Source organism: Carex rostrata, chromosome 6, assembly GCF_964058835.1.
Source record: "Carex rostrata chromosome 6, lpCarRost1.2, whole genome shotgun sequence".
In the NCBI taxonomy this organism is placed as follows: domain Eukaryota; kingdom Viridiplantae; phylum Streptophyta; class Magnoliopsida; order Poales; family Cyperaceae; genus Carex; species Carex rostrata.
The window spans coordinates 9,315,343-9,341,560 of record NC_135923.1 but is presented as its reverse complement, the minus strand read 5'-3'; the positions used below and the strand labels follow the sequence as shown (position 1 = coordinate 9,341,560).

The window sequence follows — 26,218 nt, the reverse complement described above, 5'->3', positions numbered from 1 at the left end:
TTGCCCGCATTCCCACCAAGTTCCTCAAATACCACCAATAGATTTTGGGTAGGTTGGAGCAAGGATCTAGGTACATGGTACCTAGTTAAAATTTTAGAAAACTTTTAGTTGATTTTGAAGGAATAATTGAGTTACTACAGAACTTTGGGTAGGCGAATTTGTGAAGGATGCTCAAATGTATTGAGTATTATTTTAACTTTTGTAATCCTGTCACAAAGCTTTTGTAACTATCTTATTGAAATTAAATGTGGACTTAATTGATCCACATTTTATTCTCTCAAAAAAATAAAAATAAAAATAATAACGGTAACAAAAATACAATTTTAAAGATCATTTATCCATCCTTCAAATTTTATTATGTAATAAGACATCGATCATGAGCAGCAAGAACTCATTCATACAAAATAGATAAAAAAAAGAAAAGACAAACAGGGTTGGCAGGAACCGGTGCTCCTAAGCATGTTCCTAACAACATAGACTTGTTATGCCTTGACTTGGTGGCTATAATAATCCGTGATAATTTGCTTCCTGCTTAACTCCCATCCCCTCATACAAGCCCGAGCATGAGGCACATCATCACGGATCTATTATATCCACCACATCCACATATGGTTATCATTGATGAGTGAAAATAGAGAGAATGAGAGAAATAGATCATTTAGAAATAACTTGTGCTTTGAACTTGTGTTAACCATTACCATATATATAAATGGCAATAATTCTGACGCAGCGAAATCTTAAAAGATTGTGAGTATCCATATTTGTACATGATGAGACAAATAGCTATAGTTGCTCCACTTAAACGTGTTTTGTGATGGCTTTGAAATCAATGGGACACCATGATGACAAATAGCTATAGTATCCTCCTGGAAAAGATTCCTTTCACTTGACGGTTTGATGCATGCCAAATTAAAATCTTCCTATTAACCTCTCAAAAAAAAAATCTTCCTATTAGGGTACCGGGAAGGATGGGGTGTAGATTTTAACAACAAAGTTTTGACTCAAGCAGCGTCGAGGTAAGAGAATTATTTTTATTTAGACCATACTACCCTTGCTTCAAAAATAAAGTTAATAAAAAGACTATTTTGAATCTTTCAAATTAAGAAAGTTACGTGCATATCACCGAATATTAATCTGCAACTCATTAGTTGGCTTTTACAGCTGAGTACAAACAAAATATTATTTGGTATTTCGTGCCTCTTTATTATCTCTTCTTCAACACATTATTCAAAATTTCCAAATCCCTACTCAAGAACAAAAAAAAATGTAAATATTAAATCAGCTTTATTCTTCAAACGTTTTCAAAAAGTTTCTCTCTCATTATTTCTGTACGTATGAAAGTTCTAAACTAATTAGTAATTTTTTAAAGGAAAATTTATTTAAGTTTTTTTCCTTGACAATCTAGCGATATAGTACAATCCGATCAAAAAAAATTTATTTAACTATACTTTCATAATAAGATACATAATTACATTGACAAAAGTGTACTTTGCAAGACTAAAAAAAAAATACAATATTAGTATTTTCAACAATAATTTTTTTTTCCAAATTAATGATTTTAATGATTTTTCTTAATTATATTAACAAGACTGATAAGCCGGAATTATATCTATTGAAACCTAGGGTTTGTTATGTAAATTAATATTCTAACTTGTTCCTATGGAGACGATCCCTAAGTACTCCTCGATAAGGTTGTACACTTGCAACCAAATTGAGTGCAATTTAGAATTTATTAATTGCATTGTAATATCTCACATCAAAGACTAAATGAAGTTAATTTTCTACAATTATAGTGGCGTAAGAGTCATTTAACCCCATCAAAAATTGAAAGACTTTTTCCCGTTGTTGGTATTGAGAATAGTCTTTGACAATTCCACAACCACACATCGGAATACAAGTTAAGGATTCGAGTTCATCCCAATATCCCTTTAGGACCGTGTAATAAGAGGTAATGGAAATATCATTCTGAACGTGCATGGAAATTGCCCGTTTGATGTTATAGATCTGAATAGAGTTGCTCGGTGCGTATCTTTCTTTCAGATCATCCCACACATCTGACATCTTTTGCAGTTTTTAAGTAAATCACGCTGTTCGTGATTTCTTTTGACACGGCATTCCAGATCCAAGAGAGCACCATCGTGTTGCACTGCTCCCATAGACTTAGATCTGGTGCATTTGTGGGTTTGGTTACTGTTCCATCAACAAATCCGAGTTTGTTTTTGGCTGAGAGTGCAATAATCATTGCTTGACTCCATGTTGGATAGTTATCTTCAGTAAGCAGCTGTGAAACTAGCACGATGCCGGGACTATCGGCATGATGCAGGAAAAATGGGGATAAAGAATCTGACCTATCAACTAGAGTTACAGTAGCAGACTCATTAACATTCTTCTCTTCCATTTTTAAGATATTGCACAACAAATTTTCTTTGGATCAAAATCGCTCTGATACCATGATAAAATTAGAGAGAGTATACAGACATAAAAGTTAGTAGGTGGAAAAGTGATTTTCTTCAATCTATCTTTGTACAACTTCAATTACAGCATATTTATAATATAAACAGAGAATAGATAAAAGGAAACACCTATACATGTCAACTAATAAATTTCAGAAGGAAAGATATTGATATAAAGATTATTGCTGAATTTTGAGAATCTAAATAAACAGAAATAAATAAAACGTGAGATAGCTAATAAAATAAATATATGGAAATAATGATTAATGTTGGTAAAATTAATTAAAAAATTGTAAATGAATTTAGAGTATGTTCGATGTTTATGGGACTTATTTTGATTTGATGAGCTCAATCATTGTTCAATCCACTTTAATATGTGTGTGTTTCACATTAAAATTTGTGCTAGTCTGTTTCAATTTTCATGCTAACAGATCTGAAAGCGGATCAGACGGTAGTGGAGCCGCTTTAAGGTGTTTCAAATAAAAATAGAATTTTTGTTTTTGCATAGAAATATTGGTCGAAGGCAACCCATGGAGTTCTTCTTCTTCAATAGCAGTCCGGGTCGAGGTCGACATGTCAGACTGAAACCTGACTTGCTTAGGTGGGTATTTTTTTGTTTGAAACCCTGATAATGGCATTCTATTGGAATGCATCCAGCTAATTAGGATAATAAATAGGAGCTAGTCGGATGGAGTAGATTATTTTTCGTCAACTATTACGGTATTACCCTGAACCCAGGATGTCAATTTGATTAATGTTATATTATATAAGTTTATTTTTCTAATGTAAAGCACCAGTGGTCTAGTGGTAGAATAGTACCCTGCCACGGTACAGACCCGGGTTCGATTCCCGGCTGGTGCACTAAATTTTTTATTTTTGAGCGACAGAAAATTTTTCTGCTTCGGAAATTGCAGGTTCAAAACTAACATAACTATGATTCTATGAAAGAAAATAAAAAAAGGATCGCAGACAAAAAGATGAGGATTTCGGCTTTGAATTTTCACATTATCAAGTAGTACTCTTTTTTTGATAATTTCTGACAGATGCTGCCAGGTCTGTATTTATACCAAAATATCAGTAAAAATTACAAAAAATGAGTTGTTGTTATTCTCCATCATTCATCCCCGCGCACTACAAACAATTAAAAAAAAAAACTAAAAAAACTAACAGCCAAAACAACTCCCTAAGTTAGCAAGGTAATTGACACAAAAAAATCAGCAAAACATCAACCATAGCCTCCCTTCTGTCAGTATCCTTTCAACCAGTATTGGTGGATGTCTCATTCCACCCCTAAATACACGTTCGTTCCTCTCTTTCCACAGGGTCCATGCGACACAAACAAACCACATAATCCATGTTATCTCATCTCCATTGGAACTGTTTTTGTAAGCTGCTAATGAATTATATCGATTCAACTGTCCCACCTGGTATGAATAGTTGAAAACCAAGTTTAGAAGAGACCAAGTACCAAATATGTACAGCATAGGGATGCAGAAAAAAACAGATGTAAAGAAGATTCAATCGGACAGTTCCGACACATAACACACCCGAGAGTACAATAAATCCTTCTTTTTCTTAAAACATCTTGTGTCAGTGTTCTTCCTCTTAAAAGCAAGTAAGCGAAATTTTTTGTCGTTCTTGGACATTTTGCTGCCCAAAGTTTTTCAAAACCCCACCTGACCTTTCCCCCTTTAAGAAGCATGTCATAGGCATTTTTTGCAGAGTAGATACCTGATGAGCTCCACTTCCGAACCAAGTAGTCTTGTCCGGTGCTTAGGATCGGTACCAATTCCAGAGAAGGAAGTAGTTCTGTAATGTTAGGCATAGCTTCAGCTAGGGAAAATTTCTTGTTATCGGGTTTAGGTAGACCATCAGGTCGTGATCTGAGTCTAAATTCATGCCATTTGTCGTACCAGAACGATATTAGATTGCCATCTTTTATGTTCCAAGTCGTGAACCACTGAAACAGGTCCTCCAAATTTAGCAATTGGGTCCAAAAAAAGGATCCGCTCTTCATCCATATACTTGGACCTACAGCTCGACCTCGACCTCGTAACCTCTTCATCCATATACTTGGACATCACAGTGTGGTACTATTATCCTCAAAACTATGAAAGAAAAGAAAAAAAGGATGGCAAACAAAAAGATGAGGATTTCGGCTTTGAATTCACATTATCAAGAAGTTATCAAATTATACAAAAATAGGAATAGGACATCACAGTGTGGTACTATTATCCAGTTTGTGGGTATTTGAGTCAAAATTTACAATCAAAAGCTGAACACAAGGCAATTATGAAGCCACAAAAGGGTAAAAAGAAAAGAAAAGGAATACAGAGTGATTAAAACATGAAAATCTAGTACCAGTAGCTCCAAAGTAATCTAGAACTCCTCTACAGGGATGCCATCTTTGAGAACTTCATATACATCTCGTGGCCTATTTTTCTTCACCCCCACCTTAAACTGAACCTTTGACCCCTCGGTTTTTACATAAATAACATTTGACCATATCAAAACTTTGGTCTTTATACCCTCTATTTCTAACAGCTTTCCTTTCTCGAGGCGTCCAGTTACAGTGGTGTCAAACCGCACGACGGAGGAATCACGGTAGGGAACCTCGCAGATAGAAGGCACGTACACTATAATTTTCTTCGTCTCCTCATTGAACTCATAATGGGTTGCATCACGAGGAAAGAGACCCGCTGGCAAGTCATATTCGCGTAATAGCTCTGGGAGAGGTTTCTGCATCTTTCCTGAAGTTCACTTGCATTGTTAATACAGAGGTTTTATTTGATAGTATTAAATTGAGCTCTAGCCCTTAAAAATGTTTGAATCAATTAGCTAGCTAGCTAGGATTTTTTTTAGTGCCTTTACTTTTAAACAAAAAAAATAAAGGAAAAAATTTAAGCGCCACTTATGGGTTCCCTATGTACAATTTGATAAAACAACTCTCGTATTTTTAACTATTTTTCTTTCCATCAGAAAGATAAACCAGCCAGATAACTGTTTGACAATTTTATTGTACCTGACCCGTACAAGGAATCGCCAAACTTCTATTATTGGTTTTTATTGCAACATGAACACATTTCCTGGAGCCCAGCTCAAGATACCTTGGAGAGGGCTTACATGAAACAGCAATCAAGATAAAACATTTTTTTTTTGAAGAAGAAGTGAACAGCAATCGAGAAAAAGTGAAAATCTGATGCAAGGAAACATTGTTACCTTTCATTTTGTTCACCAACCATTTTGCCCCATCCTGGATGCTGGTAGAAAGTGACTGAGTTCACAATTAATGCACAAAATTAGAGCATAAAAGAGGATTTTGCTCAAATTTGTTCAATAGTTTTTGTTTTTGTTATTTGCAGGATGCATTTCATGTGCCACCCTGGGAAACTTGAAAGTCTCTCCCCTTTTAAACTACAAATTATCACAGTATTGGGTAGCACCAAGTCAACCTCAGAAAGTTAACTTCCTCAAAATTGTTTTTTTCCTAAAAAAACTTCCTCAAAATTGTGGTCCACTTCTCACTTTGCGGCTTTACCCAATTCTTCCCATTTGAACAATTTACAAAAGAAAAAGAAAACTATCTAAATCTTTCTTTGTCCAAATCAAGAAGTATAAATTGGTGATTCTTCCATGTGGGTCTTGCTTTATTGAAATCTCTGTGTTTACTGATCTCACTTGAAGAATTCCATGTTCTTCCTTTTTTCAATTTTTTTCATCCATTCATTACTACTTATATTAATTCTTAATTACCAAGCTATTAATTTCATTATTCTAAATCAATCTCTTACGTACTTATATCTGTTACTTCTTATTATAATTATCTTAGAATTGACTTCCCAAAATCACTTTCTTTATAACATGATGGTATTAACCAACAGTATATTTGTACAATTCATTAAATGAAGTAACAAAATGAAAAAGTTTCATTATAAATCATCAACATGTGTTACTTTTCTTTTATGCAATTGGATGGAGTTGCAATGAAAGATGTTTAAATGATCAATTTGACATCAAAAAGTTACTGTTTGGGATGTAAATATGTTGGTACTAATTTGACACCAAAACCTTCGACAATGGACCCATCATACAGTATTTGCTTACTAAGTAACAATATGATAAAAGAAATTGGGTTAAATGAATGGAGTTTAACTACAAGTAATGATATGATATTAATGACATGTTATAAACTTTCTGAAGGTATCCATGATATTCCGTAGTTTTGAAGGGCATATATTACATTTATCATGCGGCAGGCTTCATGTTATATTTCTTTTTTAAAGGTGCAAACAAAACTCTGCTTTTCTATTTAAGCTACATGCCTGAGTTCAATAATCAACACACAATTCCTACATACTAAATTGAAGTGTTGCAGTACATAATCATTAATCAAGTTCAATTACTCCATAAATTCAACTTTTTCCTGAGTGAATTGATTAATATATGTGCGTAGGAAGATAATTGGTTGTAATAAACAGCTCCGGAGCAAATCAGTAGTCTAAACTCTAAAACCTCTTAATCAAAGTGAACTAGAGTAATATCTTAACAGCGATGAGGATTGGAAGAAGAAAAACAGTAATTTTATTTAGAAAGGCAAAAATAAAAATAAAAATAAAGAAAAAACATTAAAACCTCCATATCATCGCCGGCCGAAGAGATTTCCTTGTTGGCACGTTGCTTGAAATAAAAGCTCCCGAGCTTATTCATTATCTCATCCATCTTTCTCTTGATCTCCTTTCTCGAACTCGATCAATTAGATTTTGATCTGATTTTTTTTTTTCTGGAAGAAGAGGAGAGAGAAATTTTGAAGAGGTAAAGTGGCGTAAATGGTTGCTATGACTAATTCAAGGTGGAAGAGAACAAAAGGTTTGGAAAAAAAATGTCGCGTCGTTGAAACAGAGCTGCTTGAGAACGGAAGGAAGGTTCCTAGGCCTGGTGTTGTACGCCGTATAAAAAACTTCGTGCTTATATAAATATTTTTGACTTGCATATAAAAACCTCCGTAGCTTGTATAAATATTTTTACGCAATTATGCAAGGAAGAAAATTCTTGTATATGAAAAGAAAAAAAATAATTTTAAATAAGAAGTCTCGTTATTTTTCATATTGATATTTTTAGATTTTTTTTACAAAAATTAGAAACATATTTATCCATTCTATAAAGCACAAAACTCATCCTATACTAAGTCTGTGATTCAAAGAAAAATAAAAATATTTCAAGCCGTCAAAATTAGCTAAGTTAGAAAATAAAAAACTTGGAGGAGAATCCCTTCACTACATACTTCTCATCTTGAAATTCCTTCACATGAAACCAATTGTGGTTAATATAAAATGAGACCTCAACCCTCATTGTTTTTGAAAAAGAAATTGCTAAATTAAATTATTAGTATGGGAAGAAAAATTTATTTTGTACCGAAAATTAAAGAGGGAGATTTCTCTATTTCACAATAAAAAGATAAATTTTTAGTAAATATTATTTAACAAATACTATCACAGAATGACAAAACCATAATTAAGAAAAAAAAAATCAAAATATGTTAGTGCTACGATGGAGACGTCTAATTGAATTGCTGCCAATTTTTCATATTAAAAAAATGTTTTATAAACACCTATAAGCTATAAGAGCCGTAATTACCGCGTCTTGGAAAATATTAACCAAACCAAACCAAGAGCTCCTTTTTTGTGTACACGCTTACACGGATTGTTGCCTTGTTGGCCTCTATACTCCGAATTCGCATCCTCTCCTCTGAGATATCTCAAACTGTGATTATTTTTCTGGAAAATGTCAATCGTTAACATACGTTCTGCACGCATCTTAAAGGATAAATAAGACAAGTCCCTTGCGCTATCCCGAATAGACACCTAGGGGTGAGTAAATCGCTCATAACTCGTGAGCCGCTCATAACTCGCTCATTAAAAGCTCATCTAAACTCGCTCATTTATCCGCTCATTTAAACTCGCTCATTAACAACTCGCTCATTTATTTAATGAGCGAGCATGAGCATGACCCAACTCGCTCATAACTCGCTCATTAAGAATTTGCCACACCTAATCCCTGGCACATTTAATCCTATGTAATTCTGTATAACATCAACCTTGCCTCATTAAAATTGATAGATAGTGAGCATAGTTTCATATTTAATCATGTGTAATATAATGAGTACAATGTAACATTTAATCCTGTGTAATATACTAATATTCATAGTTTCATATTCATTTTTTTTGTAAATCGGCAGAATCAAAACCTCTGCCAAAAGCCCAAAACAAGTAATAGTCATAACAACTCACTTATTTAAATGAATTATAACAATCTGTTGGATTTTATTACGATGACTTTTAACAAATTTTGTTATGCGTGGACACACTATATAATTTTGTTATGAGTCACAAGTCATAACTCGTGAGCCGCTCATAACTCGCTCATTTACAACTTGCTCATTTATCCGCTCATTTAAACTCGCTCATTAACAACTCGCTCATTTACTTAATGAGCGAGCATGAGCATACCCTAACTCGCTCATGCTCGCTCATTAATCACCCCCACCGTATATGTCGGTCACGCAAAAGTTGAGATATCTCAGAGAATACGCGCTCCTGTACTCCAACGTCAATTCAAAGTCGCCATTGTAATAAATAAATAAATAAAAGACGAATAGCAAGTGAAGTCATATTGAGTTATTGACAACATAGTCCGGATTCCGGCCAATTGCGCCTAATTGGACCCAATTCACCAGTCCAACTCAATTCAGACTCCAATTGTATCAATTCTATATCCTCAGTTCCTCGTATTGGCACAAGAGCGGGTTTGTCTATTATTCTATCTTTCTCATCGATAGAACAAGCGAATCCGCTGAATTCCTTCCATTCTCTCGCCGATCATCCTTTCCAGGTACTGACACGACGATTGTTGAACTATTTCTATGATATCTTTTTGTCAGATTATGTATTCTTTTATTCGTTCGGGGGTGTTTGTTTGGGCTTTATCTGATTTTGCACCTAAATACTGGGAGTTATCCTTGGACTTTAGTGACTGTATTGATGATTTTTGTTCGAGCGCATTGCTTAACTTTAGGTTTCTCAGCTCATCCAATTTGTTTGGTTTCTCTTTTGATGAATCATCGTATCGATATAGATTTACCCTACCTTCGATCCAAAATCCTCTATGTTGATGTTTAGAGATGCTACTTTTATGCGGACCTATATCCGACCTGAACCTAACCAATTAAGCTTAATTTATGCACATGACCATGGCTGTGTGGATGGATTTTCTAGCACAAACCTGAATCTGATCCTTGTTTACAAGTAGACATGCATATCAGGAAAAACCAAAATTTTATAAGAGACTCTAATTTAAAAACTTGCAGAACAGTTATCAACTTTTAAGAGAAGTTACAACTCAATCACTATGCCAACATATTTGGATAGCATTTCTCATTGGAGTTAAATTGCATTTCACAGAAATTCTTCAAATCAGGTGTTTGGTACGTCCATAGTATATATCTTGTAGAATCAGTCCTTACAAATTTCTTTAATGTGGTGTTTCCTATATATGACATTACATAAAGTCTGTCAGAGTAAATATACCAAGTGGATTTCTTCATTCTTGTTTACTTGAATTTATGATATAAACAAGTTAACAGAAGAGTGTTCAACCGGATAACCAGTAAAAGTTTATTTTTATTTTTCAAAAGGATGATGTCAGAAGCACCAGCAGTTCTTCCAAGAGAAAAGCTCATTAAGCATCAGCAGTTCTTCCAAAATATCAGCAAGCACACATACCTGAAAGGCAGATATGATGTGATTACCTCAGTTGCTATACCTCTTGCACTGGCAGTTTCCTCTGGAGCTCTTATTGTAAGCATGCTCTTTTCTAGTAACTCATTTTAATGCAATTGGTTCGCTTGCTGTTCTTAGACGGTTATACTTTAATGTTTAGGCTCGTGGAATCTTCAACATGCCCCATGGAATTGGCAAGAAAGCTTGAGAAAGGAGAGTGATTCTCTCTTTTCTGATTGAAGGAGAATGATCTTCTCCAGTTCAATAATGTTTTTTGTGCCAAGGCCCAATTTTAATTTGTCTTTTTATTATATCCAATTATATCTTTGACTTTGCTTTTTTTTCTTTTTTGTGATAAGAGAGTGCGAGGCATTTCATCTGATATTTAATGAGATCTTTACTTGCTGACTTGCTGTTCGAATAGTCAACTTTGTAGCTTGCATGGAAATAATATTCTGAGATGAGCTAATTGTGGCACAATATTATTTGCATGGTATTGCACACAGTTATTTTCCCCCCTTTTGTTTTGGATTCCAGAGTACATAAAGTAGCTGAAGCTTTACAACTTTGACATGGGTTTGAAATTCAGCTTCAGCTGGTATAAAAAGGAGCTTATGCCTCTCTTGTCAAAAAAAGAAAAAAAAATTTTAAAAAATAATAAAAAAAAAAGCTTAGATGCACAATTTTCTGTTACAATGAAACCCATACCAGTCGAAGTATTGGGAGTTGCCAGCAAAAAATCACGAATATACCCGAAGCCCAAAGGGTTTCAATAATATCTTGGTATGAGAAGGTCTGAAATATGTGGGATTCTAGAAGCCATAATTTTCTAGAGAAATTGAAACAATGGATATTGGATTCAGGATTTTGGTCAGAGTAAGACATAAAATATGGACAAGAGTATAATATTTTTTTTTGTTTTGATGAATCGGATTGGAGTAGTGGATAGAGATCTAAAAAAGTCACGGCACGATCAAATACGTCATGGCACAATATGGTTCCATCACGGCACGTGTGTCAGTTACATGCTGTGATCATCTTTCAAAAATTTGATACAACAAGGCAAATTACATAAAAGATTTGGTCACGGCATAACACATGGTCATGGTCATGTGAAATTAAGATCGTTAGATCTTGATTGAATCTTGAATCTTAAATAAACTAACATAAATTATGAAAAAATAGTTAAACGTGACAAATGTGACTCATCACATGTGATTGCGGTATTATTAACGTGTTATGACCATTCACGTGTCATATCTATTTTTTTAAATTTGATCACAACACAACACATAATTCAAGTTACGATGTGACTAGTCATTGCACGGTACATATTTATATCTTTAGTAGTGGATCTTTTTTTTCTCCTAACAAATCAACGATTCTTTTAAGTAAATAACTAATCGGACTACGTCCTTTTTTTCTGTCTTTCTTTTATGTGCAACAATCTGGACTGGTTTTCTTTTTCACACAATTTTTTTCTACTGAATTGTAAATTAAATCTAAAAATAGATATTATATACATCCAGAAATATCACAGCTATAAAATAGCACTGTGTTTAAAAAAAAAAATCGAATTCACTTGCCTACCCCTGTCTCTTCTTGGGGTCCGCCATTGGATGTCACAGGTACATTTATATATCGAGTCCGACGCAATGCATTTTCGAAGATCATACAATCAGGAGAAATCATGTATTGATTTTAAGACGTATCAGTCAGACGTCAAGTTTGTAAGAACAGTTGTGGGAAGTCGGAGCATTATGCTGAAATATTATACTTTGCTAATTTAAGTTCATTACTTCAATTAATAAAATATTGAGTCTATTACCATAGTGAATAAGCCTGGATGATTTTATTAATATGCAATATGGAGTTTGTTTAGTTTAACATCGCTAAAAGCCTGAAACGCAATCAAAATCAACACCAATTGCAGGATAGAAAAATAAAATAGGCCAACAACAATGATTGCAGTACACTATTACACATGATATAACTCCCAATAATACAACATCAGTTGAAGCAAAATGCATGCACAAGAATAATAAACATAAAGACAATTCAGCAGAAAATAAAGAAAGCAAACTAGAAAGGCTGAGCGGCGGTTTGACAAACAAATTCACTTATGTCTGAGATCGGACCTGACTTCTTCGAGAAACAGACGGTCTGAAATGACGAGTCAATTAATTAAACTATTCTTGATCTGAGCTATTTGACTGGAAAAGCAAATCAGAATCATGGCGACATGGATCTATCCCGATGTGGTGGGTGGAGTCTTTGGGTCCCTGGATCTTCTCCATATATAAATTATAAGAAAACCCAATTGCTCCCAAGAATACAACAGCAGTTGAGATATCCGTTTTTTTTTTTCCTACCACCCTCAAAAATCAGAATTAAATGAATACCATCCGAATAATCAGATTTCAGATTCTGACACGTTCGCACCGTGGATCTGCGAACGGATCGCCAACCCGTTCGTGAAATGGATCTGTGGACTGACCCGCTCGCGCCCTGACCCGCTCGCGTGACCCGTTCGCATCGTGGATCTGCGCACCGACCCATAGATCTGTGCACTGACACGCTCGCTTTGACCCGCTCACGTCATGACCCGCTCGAGTGATCCATTCGCACTGTGGATCTGCGAACGGGTCAACCCGTTCGCAGATCCACGGTGCGAACGTGGCAGAATCTGAATTCTGATTTTTCAGATGGTATTCATTTAATTCTGATTTTTGAGGGTGGTAGAAAAAAATAAAACGGTTGAAACCAAGTGCATGCACAAATAATTAACATATATAAATTATAAGAAAGACCAATTGCTCCCAATAATACAACATCAGTTGAAACAAAGTGCATGCACAAAAATAATAAGCATATATAAATTATAAGAAAAACCAATTGCTTCAGGAACAGAATCTGCACTTCCAATTTGATCAAGACTTACATTCAACCCGATTAACTACTAGTTTCAGTGCCTCATTGCACTTGATAGACTTTGGTAGGTCAACAACTTTTGTATCAGTGAGATCCAAATATTCAAGGCAATGCAAGCTGCCAATTTTTTCTGGCAGTGTGTCGTTCTCAAGCTCACACTTGCGAAACTCCAAATGTCTCAGGCTGATCAGATTCTCCAACCAGGTGTGCCTTCCATTTCCGAATGTCACACTGGTACGGTAGACAATCAACACTTTCAGCAGCTTCATTCGAGAGTGGATGGGCAATATCGTGTTAAAGAACATCACGGTACGCACGTTTGGTCCTGTGTATTCGATCACGTCTTTGTTTTCGGTGGAGTTGCTTTGCACCTCGGGTGTGTAAAAATGGAATGAAGCATGGCGTGCAGTCTCCTTCTTTTGGTAATCTTCGTGCTTCCAGAATATGGTGATGAAGCCCTTCTCCTTGGCTTCATGAACAGCTAGGTTCCTGAGTAGTGTGTGCACTCGACATCGCTCGATGGTGCCGCTTGAAGTTTTTGCTGTGACTTGAACCATACATCTGCAAAAAAAGGTTATATTATGTGAGCATGATACTATGTATACTTAAAAAGTAAATGAAATGATAATTAAATTACATAAAACATGCAAGTACCTTTGGACAAGTTCTTCTAAGAAACCTTGACCTTTTTCTTCCATTGTGCCCCTCCCATCCTTGGGTATGAATCCCTCGACACTCCAATATGAAATGAGAGACTGAGCATTGATTTCATAGTCCTCAGGAAAAATAGATAATGACATGAAACATGATTTCAGATGTAATGGCAAGTGCTTGTAGCTAGTTGTGATACTATCGAAGCAACTTTTTCCATCTGTAACCCAATCCATGGTATGCATGAACCTTTGCCAAGTCGAGTAGTCCCGGGATTTTCTCGATAAGAGACCCCCTAAAACCACCAATTGCAGAGGCAAGCCGCCACATTTTATGGCAAATTCTCTTGCAAGCTTTTTAAGATCTTGAGGACAAGCTTCATTTGGGCAAGCCTTTTGACGTAGAAGCTCCACGCTTTGTTCTTCATTTAAATACTGCAGTTGGTGCGGATTAGGATCTGCTGTCTTAGCAACATTAACAAACCGAGAAGTTATCAGTACCCGACTACCATTTTTAACATCAGGGAATGCCATGTGTAATTGTTCCCATAAGTCTTCTGTCCAAATGTCATCCATAACAACTAAATATTTTTTCTCTTTCATGGATTTATAAATTTCCCCAATCAAGTAGGCTTCGGTTGAGTCGTGATAATCTCTCTGGTTGACTGGTTGAAGCTTTTCATGCATCCTCTTCAAGAGGTCAATCAGGGTGAACTCCTCAGAAACCGATAACCATATATGAATTTTAAATCTGTCCTTGACCTCAGCACTGCAGTAAAGGAGATAACAATGCTGTAAGGTTTAAAGGCAGAGAACATAAATGCAAAGACAACAATATATACATCTGTGTAAAGCATAAAGACATACTTGTTGTATACTGTTTTGGCGAGAGTGGTCTTTCCAATACCTCCGGGACCCACAATAGAGACCACAGAACGCCTCGAAGTATGTTCATCAAGGAGTCGGCCAATAATGTTCTTCTTGTCAGATTCAAAGCCAACAACTTCCATTTCTGTCTCGCCAATGTCGGGAAGAATCAGTCGTCTGTTTGGCGGCTTCGATCTTTCCGAACTGCCATCGTCAAGGCTGTTTACCCCCACTGTCAATCTGGATTCAGTGATCTCTTTGATCCTAGCCTGAGCATCATCCATCTCACCGCCGAGTGTGTGGAGTGCTGGAAGCAACATGGGTTTCTTGAAAATCCTCTTCATGAAATTGATGAAGCCAGGCTCTTTATAATTAATCCAATCAACTTCTGCCTGAAATTATCTAAGATCTTTCAGTGCATATTTTGATTAAAAAAAAACAGTTTTATTAGCTAGAATCTTTGCTATGCATTTTCTAGTTGCGCACACAGTCCTATGCCGCAGTTAACTTTTTTTCCCTGTTCTAAAGTATTTGGTTATTTCTATTAAATTTGCTCAGCAGAAGGATTAATTTAATTCGATTTATTGTCATAACTTAAGGTAAGAATATATTGCTAAATTATCAAAATTTTGTGAAAATAATTACTAAGTACTGAAGCTTAGGATCAGGTCAAGGATCTCGGAGTCATGTTCGTTTGGTCAATTTCGATCAGCACTTGAGCTGTTCCAGGAATAAAGTAGCATGCAAAGTAAATTCAATGAAAGAACACTTGCCTGGAAGGTGTCAACAGCATCCTCAATCAAGTATGCAAGGTTCCTGACCTCCTTGACCCAGTTTTGGACCCGCGCTTCGCCGGAGACGGAGGATTTTGAATCTGCGTCTCGAAGGAAGCTTTTTATCCTCACTAGCTCTCGTTGCACCGCACTCACCTTATCAGTGACCCCGTACAGAGAAATACCCTCCTGAAGCAGTGCATCTTTTACTGGGCCAGTCAGAGCATCTTGCAGCTTCTGGCATACAAAGTCTACAACGATCTCTGCCATCTGTGTATCTTTGGTCTCTTGATTTCTCTCCCTCTTATTTTCTTTGTTGGAGACAGAATTGGGTTTTCGAAGAGGATAGGAAATTTAGAGCTAGTTTCTGAGATGCCACCTACAGGAGGATCTGAATTTGATTGGTCAATTTATTATTAATGTATGACCCGCGTCCAATAAAAATTGTTTTAGGACGGTGGATTAGTTTTTAAATTGACTACTTGCTGTGCACTTATTTCCAGTAGGGACAAACGCTAATTCCTCTCCAATTGAAGTTAAATGGAGATATATGAGCTACCAACGAAACTTCGTCCAGTTGACATATTGTTTTTAAGTACTAAATAGATATGAATTTATAAAACTAGAGTGTTCTTAAGCTCACCAAGATGTTTGGTAAGCTTAATTTCAAAATATATTACATCGATTTCAAACGATATAATTTAAGCTATTGAAATTCATCTACTTCTAAATTGATGAATTTACATGCAAAGATTTTAAGTTTTCAAATTATTTTAGTATAAAGTCAAGCAGTCAAAATTAGAAGATTTATAAATTAATTTTAATGCATTTATTTTTTGAACTTTTTTTTACCACTTGATTTTATACAAAATTAATTCAAAATTCTAAAAACTTTACATGTAATTTAGATTTTGAAGTTATATAAGCTTACCAAACACCTTAGTGAACTTAAGAACACCTACAGGGGCGGATCTTAAGCCAATCAAAAGGTGGCTAAGCCACGCCTATGATTTAAAAATATTAGTTATATATACTAAGATTTAATTAAATTTTATTTTTTTAAACATTTTATATAGTCCAGCCCCCCTCATAAATGATTACATGTTAATTTTAATATAGTGGTAAAAGCTTATGTAGTGTTGAGAAGAGCTTGGATTCAATTCTCACTAGCCACAATTTTTGTATTTTAATTTTTAGCCCTCCTATTAAGATTTTCTAGTTCCGCCCCTTAACACCTAGTTCTACTCTATTTTTTATATGATTCACATTTAACACAAATATAATTAATATTTGCCGACCTCACACACATTATTCAGATATGCAAAATTTGAGTTTTCTTTCGAGAAAAAGAGGCTTTGAAGGTTCATTTTTTTTTCCCCTATTTCTTGGCAGCGCATTAAACTTTATTTTTTTTGTTACAAGTTGATCTGTACATAAGTACATGTACATTTATTGTTTTACTAGGTATTGAATGTAGCCTATTCTAAATAAATTGATTAATTAGATTTTTCGTCTAATATATAGAGTACCTTAAATGTTAGAAAAAAAGATAACCTTGTCATCACTGAGTAATTTAATTGAAATTTCCAAACTATGGTGATACTAAACAAAGTGCATTGACCTCAAAGCTGACAAAATGCAAACCTGACAAAAGGAAATAAAAAGAAATGGAGCAATCGATGAGGGCCCTGATGTTTGTAAATTTCTTAGCAGCATCCAAAGCTGAGGTATCACCTCTTGAACCCATGTGGCTATCTCTGCGTCGTGGTCAACTACTCAACTTCTTGCTTGGATTAGAAAATGGAAACAAATTGTTTAAAATGATTGCATGACTAACCACGTCTCCAGTAATATGCTCTCGTGCAATTCACAATTAATAGGTGCATGGTAACTTTGTCGGAAATTATTATTGTATGAAAACTTAAGTTATTTATTTTTGGTTTAAAACCTACGGTATTTTCATTAATCATGACAAACCAGTTACACATAATTTTGTATCAGTACATATAATATTTGTATCAATATATTAAATATTACAACTAAATTCTTTTACAAAAGTAGACAAGAAAAATTAGAAAATAAAAGCATAACCAATTGATTCTGCGTTCAGATCGGTAGATATATATTGAGCCTACCGGATTTAATGTGCTTGTGCTCAGATTGGTAGATTGTGAGCCTGCATAATTTCTTGCCGTTAGCACAAAACAGTGATGTTGAAATCAAGGCGAGACAGAGGAATCCAGAGGAGCCTTTATGCTCAGATGAAGTTTGTGCCTAATTTATTCAAATGGAAATATGGCGAGGACAAAGATAGGTTGAAGCAGAGGAGAACGAAGAGGAGGAGAGAAGAAGATTACATTACTGCTGACAACATAACTGTCATCAACCATAAACACGTACCTTATTTATGTATATATATGGTAGATACTACAGGCGAAGCGCCTCTATCCGAACTTGGTGAGTTGAGACGAGAGAGTAGCGGGACAAAGCGGTGATCAGATCCATTAATGAAAACACTGCTCGAATTAAATGAGACGGAGTGGACCGGGCAGAATGAGAGGAGGGAGGGCCATAGCTTGAACTAGCCGGGATTTCAAGGATTTAGGATTTAGCAATTTGAGTTTAAGTATGTTGATGTTTTTTTCTAGTCAACATATGTGATTTAATTCGTTAGAAAAATTATGCAATTATGTAGCAATGTATTAACATTTATTGTGTTGAAGTATGTATTTAATTATCTGATTTTCTCTTTATAATTTTATTCATATGTTGATAACATTTTTTTCTTTCTTTTTATGTTATGAATTACAATAAAATAAGAAAGTAATTAACATGTTTATTCAGTATAATTACCCTCCTATTCAACGGAGCGGTAAAGATAAAATAATTCAGTATAATTACCTTCCTTTTTGAAATTTTATCTTTTAGTCATTCGAGTTTTCTTTTGGTCATTTTGTTAATGGCCCATAATTCTCCAGTATAATTACCTTCCTATTTAAAAATCCAATACACATCTTGGAATGAATTGATGGCATTCGAGTTTATCTAGTTATAAAACAATAATAACCTTCAAATAGTACATAATTTGCAAGAAAATTATTGGATTATGAAATTAATTAATTAACTGATTGATAGTAGAAGCTAGAGTATTAATTATACCCGACAAGGGTATACCCTACTCTACCCGCCCGTGCCCGCCGCCCGGGGTACCCATGCCCGAGCCCGGGTATGGGTCGGGTACGCGGGTACGGGCAAAAAAAGGGCCGGATCGGTTTTTTTGGACAAATACCCGACCATACCTGTACCCGACCTTACCCGTACTCGACTTTATCCTACCCGGCTACCCGTCTACCCGTACCCGTACCCTTATACCCGACCCAATAATTCAAACCCCAAATTCAAATCCCCCCCCCCAAATTCAATTTAATTTCTGTTTTTAAAATTCTGTTTTTTAATTTATGTTTTTAAAATTCTGTTTTTATTTTTAATTTCTGTTTTTTATTTATATTTATATTTTATTGTTTTTAAAGTAAAAAAAAACATAACAAAAACAGAAAAAAAAAATAACAGGAAAAAAAACGGAAAAAAAAAAACAAAAACAAAAAAACCAGAAAAAAATAGCAAAAAAAAATAAAAACCCGTATCCGGACCGCCCTACCCGTCAAGGGTACACGGGTATGGATATAGGACGGGTAGGGTATGGTTTTTGAAAAAAATATCCGACATACCCGTACCCGTATACCCTAGTACCCGTCATACCCGTACCCGAGACGTACCCGCCCGACCATTAATACACTAGTAGAAGCCTATCGGAATTTAAATTCGCATGGGGCAACTTTACAGCGTGTTGACAAACCATTTAATTTGCTCAAAAGCTCAAGATCAAACTGGAGTATTACAGAGTGAAATAAACATATTTATGAAGAATTTATTCCTCTCCATTAATATTCTTTGCTTCAATATTAGTACTAAACAGTGTCTTGGAAGAAAAAAAATAACGATCGTTGGAAGAAAATTTAGGATGTAAAAAATTTAGTTAATTATGTTTTATATAGGTTTGTCAATTGGATTTTCAACAGTGGATGATAAGTCGATAACTATTTCAATTCATAATTAACCAAGGTAATTTTTATTTAAAAGCGATTATGTTTATCTTGTGGATGACCAATAAACTGACATGGTAACTGTTGTTCAAGCAATAATATTTTTCGTTTATTTGACTAATTTGCAAAAACATACAATTATTGAATTTTATGATTTCTTCTATTTTTAAAGTTATGCAGATTTAAGCAAATTGGAATTGCAATAAGAATTGTTTGAATTGAAGAAATCATGAAGACATTTATCAAGAATTTAAATTGTAATATTTTAAAACTTGGTAAAATGTGTTTGATGTTGTTTCAACAGAGAACAAACGTTGGTAACGTTTGTACAACGTTACAACGATTCAGCCTGTAAAGAAACGTTGAGGAACAACTTGATCAAACTTAGAAGGAATAACAAACATTGATAACGTTCGTCAATCGTTACAACGATTTAATTTCAGCGTTGTAATGTTTGATAAATGTTGTAACAATTTAAATTAAATTCAACATTCAGAAATTCCTATCTTTGATCAAGTTTGTACAGTGCAAAACGTTATGTAACGTTTTACAATCGTTGGTAACGTTTTGATCAATCTCGCAGAAAAAGAAAACCTAGAATTCAAAATTGAACTAAAACATTGTAATGTTTTAGGTCAAATCGCTCTTTTTGGAGCTGTCTCTACAAATAGAGCTGCGGGGGTCTCTTCTCCACTTATCTCAGCCGACCCTAAATTTCAAAAATATTGTTTTTCTGTGAGCTTGGTTACTCCATTGTTGTGAGAGCTTAAAACTTCAAAATCTCTCAAACAACCTCAAACCCACTTCACTAATCCTAAGTTAGATTAGGTTAGAGTTATCTTTTGAGTGTTTTTCTTGAGTAGCTTAAACTTAGAGATTTTGTTCTCTTCTCAAGTTGGTCGTATGACTTTTCGATTGGATTGTAAGGGCTCACCGGTTCACAAGTTGCAAACCTTGCTCATTGGTATAGAAAGGCGCACCTAGAAGAGGTTGCGATGCCCCGAAGACGTAGGCCTTTGTTTTGCCGAACTCCATTAACATCCTACGTATCAAATTTCTCTAAACTCATCTATTTACTTCTAATCGCATTTATTTTCAGTTTTTGAATGATTAGCGGTGCAATTAGAATAACAGTAACAGCTAAAGGTGCTACTTTTACCTGATTACCCGAATCTGATCCGGAACTGACCCGATACCCGGTTAATTTGGATAGGGTATGGTTTAAAAATATAACCGGTTAAATTATAGGTATGGTTACAAAATTAATAATTTAATATTCGATCCGAATCTGAACTAGAATCGATATTGTAATGGATAGGATATGGGTTTGATTTAGTTATCCGACCCATAACCGAACCTGACCTGATACCCGTATAAATACCCGATAAAACATATATTAATAACTATGAAAATACAATTTTGTATATAATCAAATCAACAAATGTCACGTCAATAATCATACTTTGCATATTAATTTTTTGAATATAATTTATTGCTCTGAATATATTCTTCAATATTTGCCTTCTATATCCTATGCATAATCATAGAAATTTATTGTTCTCATTAGTATGTCATTTGCAATAAAACTCATTGAAATCAAATATCAGTCATATATCATTCTTTGATGTCTTTGTCTATCAATATTTTACTTTCTAAAAATATATGTCATCTTCAATATTTTACTTTTTAAAAATTATATCTCTTATGAGGAGGGTTCAAATGCCTGCATTATGTCTCCATTTTTTTAAACTTTAATAACTCCAAATTTAAAACTTAAAAGTTAAAATAAAACCGTTAGATGTGATCTATGTTATTTTCTTTATGTGCTCATAAAAAATTATCACATTTCAATTTTGTTTTTATGTGAATCAATAAGTTAAAAAATCAACGTCTAGAAATTATCCACATTAGTACGTTTTTTACAAGCTCTTGATGACAATCAAAATAACATTGAAATGTCATAATTTTTTACACGTGCATAGTTAATATGATGTAGATCATATTCAACGGTTTTATTTTGATTTTTAAGTTTTAAATTTTGAATTATTTAAGTTTTAAAAAATAGAGGCATAGTGGAGACACAAAAAATGAAGGCATTTGAACCCTTCTCATCTCTTATTCAATATTTTGATTTTCAAAAGTGATATCTGTTCGGCCTCCTGAATTCAAAAGCTATTAACAAAAAAATAAAAAAATTTCCAATACTTTTCGGCACACCATGAGTACTCCAAACAATGAACAATCAAATTCTGAAAATACTATCCAATAATCCAAGAAATTATAATTATATTTAAATGTAAATGATTTCTCAAATACTTAGGAGTTGTGATAAATATCCACTCCGGATCTGGAATCACCCCATATATGAACCGGATCCGATAATCCACAAACAAGTTATGGGTATCTATCTATCCGGAACCGAAAGACTGGACCCAAAATATCTACGAGTAGATAGGTATCCGGATCCGGACCCGACCCGACCCGATTTGAAACAAATAAGTATATGGATCGAAATTAAGATCCGAACACATTTAGAGTACGGATCCAAATATAATAGTATCCGGATCCGACCCGATAGCACCTCTAGTAACAGTCACATATTTTTTATGAATATTGATTGACTTTGCGCTGACGGGCTTTAAATGCGTAAAAACCAAGTCTTTCATGACGAGGCATAAAGGGATAATCATATGAGATAGGTCGGTTTCGTAGCAGCATCAAGAAACCAGAGAGGATACGAACTAGGGGCGCAAGGAGATATATTTACCCGTGCGGATCCGGATTCGATACGTATGCCAACTTTTATAAATTTGAATATTCGAATACGGATCTGAATATATATGAATGTGTTACGGATAATTATCCATCGATAATTGTATGTATTAATTATTTCGATATCCGTTTGTTTGAATACATATTAAGTTTTGGAAGCGGATACGAATCGGATAATTATCTGCATATGCATTTGTATATTTTAATTTTATGAATATTTGTTTGTCTAATATAGTTTTAGTTTTGAAAGTGAATATAGATAATTATTCATATATGTATGTTTTAATTTTTCAGATGTATGTTTGCTTTATAAGCATGTATAATTAGAGAGAAGAATATTTTTTGTATTGGTATCTTTTGATTAAAGACATAATTATGTTGGTCATTAATTTTTGTTTATGGTGATTGAATATTCAAATTATACGTATTTAACGTTACTTTTATTTAGTAATGAGAAAAATAATTTGTCAAATAATATATTAGTTTTGTTACATTATTCGAATTAATTTTATATTATATACGTATTTATATTTATATTCATTTAATATCTGATTTCTGATTTGAATCTATATATCCATCTCAAAAATAAAAATAATATGAATATAAATTTTGTTCCTATCCGATTCGTATAAAAAAGATATCATAAAGGAGGCACAAGAAAAATAATCAAATAAAACCAGAAGCCCATTAACAAAAAGAATTATGGCCCGTTTTCTTATTATGGGCCCATAACAGTTCTTGTACATTTTCAGCGTTGGGACAAATGGAAATAAGCGTGAATATAGGCAGTGTTAGGTTTTGAAAGCCTTCCCTTTGTCGCTCCAAAAATCTAGAGAGGCGCCGCAGCTCATTGCAACTCCTTGCAAGGTATTCTTCCGTAAAAGCTCGTATCTCGATTTCTACATGGTGATTTATCCTCCATTAAGATCTCGACGTTGTGTTATTCAGTTTGGGAAAAGTTGACTGGTTAGATTTATTCCTAAATTGTTTTTGGGAAGTAAATCGAAATGCATATACCTGTTTTCGTCCTTATGATCTGGGACTATTGTCATGAATCAACTACTTGTTTCATCTGTTCATTTCATTAGATTGTTTTTTCATTAAATAAATCTAAACAATATTTGGTCGAATTATCTCTCTTCCGATCAATTGGTTAGATCCAGATGAATAAAGTGTCGGGCAACGCGACCATTTTGTTATTCTACATCCTATACTCGTAATTTTGAAGAAGTTGATTACCCTATTCAATTTGATTAACTCTAATGTACAGATTTTGTTTTCTTGTTTTTAGAATTGCAGACCAGGTAAGTGACAATGTACACAGCATCGAGTAAGATCCGCAAGGACAAAGGCCTTGAGCCATCTGAGTTTGAAGACTCCGTTGCTCAGGTAATTCTTACTGTCCTTTACTCCTTTTGATTATATATTGTTTTGTATTTTATTTTCAAATCATTGTTGTTTATGTGCATTGTTTTTCAGGCATTCTTTGACTTGGAGAACAGCAATCAAGAGCTGAAGAGTGACCTGAAGGATCTCTATATCAACAATGCCATGTAAGATATTCTTTTTGGTGTTAATTCCATGGCAAAACAAATTTGGTACTCTGCATAAATCTGTAAATGTAATCATTTGATGTTTTTTTTAATTATTGTACAGTCAGTTGGATGTGACTGGAAATAGGAAGGCTGTGATTATTCATGTCCCTTACAGACTCAGGAAGGCCTTCAAGAAGATCCATGTTAGGCTTGTCCGAGAGCTTGAAAAGAAATTCAGTGGCAAGGTATTCCTTTTTTTCTAGATGGTATTAGGTTATCTTTTGACAATTCTAAAGTTGGATTAAATGCCTAAGTCATCATCATTAAATTAGTTAACTAAATTAGCTGCATTGACCCTGCAGCTTGGAAGTACTGAATCTTAGTCTGGGTCTTTAAATTTGTCTTGGTACCTAACAATTATTGTTGATCTGGAAAGGGGCTCCTGTAATAATAACATCTGTGTTTGGTACTTGTATTATTACTATAAGATATTTGGTATCCTACGATTAAATCTGTCAATATAAGACAATTTCACTTGTATTATCAAATCGGTTTTCGATGCCTTTGTGTTAGTTCCAACAAGTCCTGAAACTCTTAAGCATTTATGTAATATGCCTGAATGGTACTAAATTTCATATGTTAGGTCCTTGAAATTCAGTATATAAAATATTATGGTTAAAAGAGCTAGACAACATTATCAAATAAATTTGTCATTTAATTTTGGCAGGATGTTATTGTTGTTGCAACAAGAAGGATAGTAAAACCCCCAAAGAAGGGGTCTGCTGTGATACGCCCCAGAACACGCACTCTGACTGCAGTGCACGAGGGTATGTTGGAGGATGTTGTCTACCCTGCTGAGATTGTTGGCAAGCGCATCAGATACCGTCTCGATGGCAGCAAGTTGATCAAGGTCTGTTGTTATTTAGAGTTTGTATCATAAGGTTCTGGACTAAACAGTACATGTGAAAATCCTTTCTGGATGGCAATTGTAATTTATACTTGATTGTGTCTGATTTTTACTGGCAAACTCTTTAAAGAAAGACACTTTGTGTCACTACCTATACAGTTAGAAGTAATTGAAATTAATACTTACAATTTTATGGTACTTTTTTTTAGATCTTCTTGGACCCTAAGGAGCGCAACAACACTGAGTACAAACTGGAGACATTCTCCTCGGTGTACCGCAAGCTTTGCGGGAAGGATGTGGTGTTTGAGTACCCAGTTACTGAGAGCGCTTAAACATCTCGGGAGCATATTTGCCATTTCTTGAATCTAGAAAGTTTTGGTTAAATTTTTCAAGTTGAATCTTGTATTCTGTTTGGTGTTATAATAGCTAGGGATTTTTGTCAATATGTTGTTTTAAGTTCTGGACAGATGAAATAGGACAGTTCTTTTTTGGTTCAATGAAGATAATTTAGGCTCTTTATTTTTATATTTGTTTTGCTTAATTTTAGCAAAGTTATTATTAAGTTTAACATATTCATTCATCCTATCTAAGGCTGTTATTTGTTACAAGCTGCAATTGCTGAATGTAGTTTGAGCTCAACCTTTTTTTAATTAGATTTTTGGCTAGTTTTAGCTGGAACTCGGAATTTATTTTGGGTTGTTTGCTTAAGTTAAGCGTGAATTGAAATATTTTTATTTGTTATTCAATGTGGACATCTTAGTCAACAATTTACCATAATATGTTCAATATGCTTAAATTAAATGTAATTTTTTAAAAAATTGTATCATGAAAAGCAAAATAATATTACCAAGTATATAATGAGAAGTTTGGCTAGCATAACATCAGTGTCATTTCAGCCTATATAATACAAACTCTAAAATCTATCAAATTGACTTTGAACGACTAATTCAAACCATTCAAACTGTTTTACATTACAAGTGATGCGTTTACATACAATTTTTTTATATTTTCAAATTATTTTAGTATCAAATCAAGCAGTAAAAATATTTAAAAATTAATGTATTAAAATTAACTTAAAAACTCACATTTGACCGCTTGACTTAATACTAAATAAATTTAAAAAGTTGTAAATTTTACATGTAAACACACAACTAATGAAGTAGATCGGTTTGAATTCACAGTTTGAAATCAATTTGATATGTTTTAGAATTAATGTTATATAAGTTGAAATGACAATAATGTTATAAATAATGTTATACTAGCCAAACTCTGTAATAAGCACCTAATATCAAATAGCGCTAGGAGCTGGGAGCTAGAATCAGCTCTCCCGGAGCTCAAACTCATTTTCAGTCCTGAATCATTCATGTTTCAAGTATATCGATAACTATTGTACTATTTCATGAACATGAAATGCCAAACTTCAGTTACAGCATATTTGTTCTATGATGTATC

General features: G+C 34.2%; 4 protein-coding genes and 1 non-coding gene across 8 annotated transcripts; 3 read left to right on the top strand and 2 right to left on the bottom strand.

The window, feature by feature from the left end:
- The first annotated feature begins 3,243 nt into the window (after positions 1-3,243).
- TRNAG-GCC (transfer RNA glycine (anticodon GCC)) lies at positions 3,244-3,314 on the top strand. Its single transcript has one exon. It is a non-coding gene; the product is annotated as a tRNA-Gly (tRNA).
- Positions 3,315-4,606: 1,292 nt separating this feature from the next.
- On the bottom strand, positions 4,607-7,355 carry LOC144555587 (uncharacterized protein At5g01610-like). The gene is made up of 3 exons (XM_078303980.1): positions 7,086-7,355; positions 5,673-5,727; positions 4,607-5,203 (listed from the first exon to the last, which is right to left on the bottom strand). Exons 1-3 carry the CDS (start codon positions 7,170-7,172, stop codon positions 4,833-4,835), a joined length of 513 nt encoding a protein of 170 aa, XP_078160106.1. The 5' UTR covers positions 7,173-7,355; the 3' UTR covers positions 4,607-4,832.
- Positions 7,356-9,190: 1,835 nt separating this feature from the next.
- LOC144555558 (uncharacterized) lies at positions 9,191-10,712 on the top strand. 2 transcript variants are annotated; one of them, XM_078303941.1, is made up of 3 exons: positions 9,191-9,341; positions 10,144-10,306; positions 10,389-10,712. In XM_078303941.1, exons 2-3 carry the CDS (start codon positions 10,145-10,147, stop codon positions 10,434-10,436), a joined length of 210 nt encoding a protein of 69 aa, XP_078160067.1. In that variant the 5' UTR covers positions 9,191-9,341; position 10,144; the 3' UTR covers positions 10,437-10,712. The 2 variants fall into 2 exon arrangements, with proteins under 2 accessions (XP_078160067.1, XP_078160068.1); XM_078303942.1 differs by lacking the exon at positions 9,191-9,341 and adding an exon at positions 9,834-9,955 and having other exon boundaries at positions 10,018-10,306.
- Positions 10,713-13,000: 2,288 nt separating this feature from the next.
- Positions 13,001-15,856, bottom strand: LOC144555861 (putative disease resistance RPP13-like protein 3). Its single transcript, XM_078304298.1, has 4 exons — positions 15,446-15,856; positions 14,677-15,064; positions 13,814-14,578; positions 13,001-13,720 (listed from the first exon to the last, which is right to left on the bottom strand). The coding sequence occupies exons 1-4, from the start codon at positions 15,717-15,719 to the stop codon at positions 13,159-13,161; spliced, it is 1,989 nt and encodes a 662-aa protein (XP_078160424.1). The 5' UTR covers positions 15,720-15,856; the 3' UTR covers positions 13,001-13,158.
- A 7,246-nt stretch (positions 15,857-23,102) lies between these two features.
- Positions 23,103-25,285, top strand: LOC144555767 (small ribosomal subunit protein eS7). Of its 3 annotated transcripts, none has more exons than XM_078304195.1 (6): positions 23,103-23,230; positions 23,624-23,713; positions 23,804-23,877; positions 23,981-24,104; positions 24,587-24,769; positions 24,976-25,285. In XM_078304195.1, exons 2-6 carry the CDS (start codon positions 23,639-23,641, stop codon positions 25,096-25,098), a joined length of 579 nt encoding a protein of 192 aa, XP_078160321.1. In that variant the 5' UTR covers positions 23,103-23,230; positions 23,624-23,638; the 3' UTR covers positions 25,099-25,285. The 3 variants fall into 3 exon arrangements, with proteins under 3 accessions (XP_078160321.1, XP_078160320.1, XP_078160322.1); XM_078304194.1 differs by having other exon boundaries at positions 23,104-23,191; positions 23,616-23,713; XM_078304196.1 differs by having other exon boundaries at positions 23,175-23,191.
- The last annotated feature ends 933 nt before the right edge of the window (positions 25,286-26,218 follow it).

What these genes read in the sequence shown, in the direction of transcription:
- LOC144555558 (XM_078303941.1), top strand. Translation starts at nt 10,145, where the DNA reads ATGATGTCAGAAGCACCAGCAGTTCTTCCAAGAGAAAAGCTCATTAAG. An exon ending in TTTCCTCTGGAGCTCTTATT is followed by an intron (nt 10,307 to 10,388) that starts GTAAGCATGCTC and finishes TTTAATGTTTAG; the next exon opens with GCTCGTGGAATCTTCAACAT.
- LOC144555767 (XM_078304195.1), top strand. Translation starts at nt 23,639, where the DNA reads ATGTACACAGCATCGAGTAAGATCCGCAAGGACAAAGGCCTTGAGCCA. An exon ending in TTGAAGACTCCGTTGCTCAG is followed by an intron (nt 23,714 to 23,803) that starts GTAATTCTTACT and finishes ATTGTTTTTCAG; the next exon opens with GCATTCTTTGACTTGGAGAA. An exon ending in ATGGCAGCAAGTTGATCAAG is followed by an intron (nt 24,770 to 24,975) that starts GTCTGTTGTTAT and finishes ACTTTTTTTTAG; the next exon opens with ATCTTCTTGGACCCTAAGGA.
- LOC144555587 (XM_078303980.1), bottom strand. Translation starts at nt 7,172, where the DNA reads ATGGATGAGATAATGAATAAGCTCGGGAGCTTTTATTTCAAGCAACGT. An exon ending in CGGCCGGCGATGATATGGAG is followed by an intron (nt 5,728 to 7,085) that starts GTTTTAATGTTT and finishes TTGTGAACTCAG; the next exon opens with TCACTTTCTACCAGCATCCA. An exon ending in GTTGGTGAACAAAATGAAAG is followed by an intron (nt 5,204 to 5,672) that starts GTAACAATGTTT and finishes AGTGAACTTCAG; the next exon opens with GAAAGATGCAGAAACCTCTC.
- LOC144555861 (XM_078304298.1), bottom strand. Translation starts at nt 15,719, where the DNA reads ATGGCAGAGATCGTTGTAGACTTTGTATGCCAGAAGCTGCAAGATGCT. An exon ending in TGTTGACACCTTCCAGGCAA is followed by an intron (nt 15,065 to 15,445) that starts GTGTTCTTTCAT and finishes AATTTCAGGCAG; the next exon opens with AAGTTGATTGGATTAATTAT. An exon ending in GCCAAAACAGTATACAACAA is followed by an intron (nt 14,579 to 14,676) that starts GTATGTCTTTAT and finishes CCTTTACTGCAG; the next exon opens with TGCTGAGGTCAAGGACAGAT.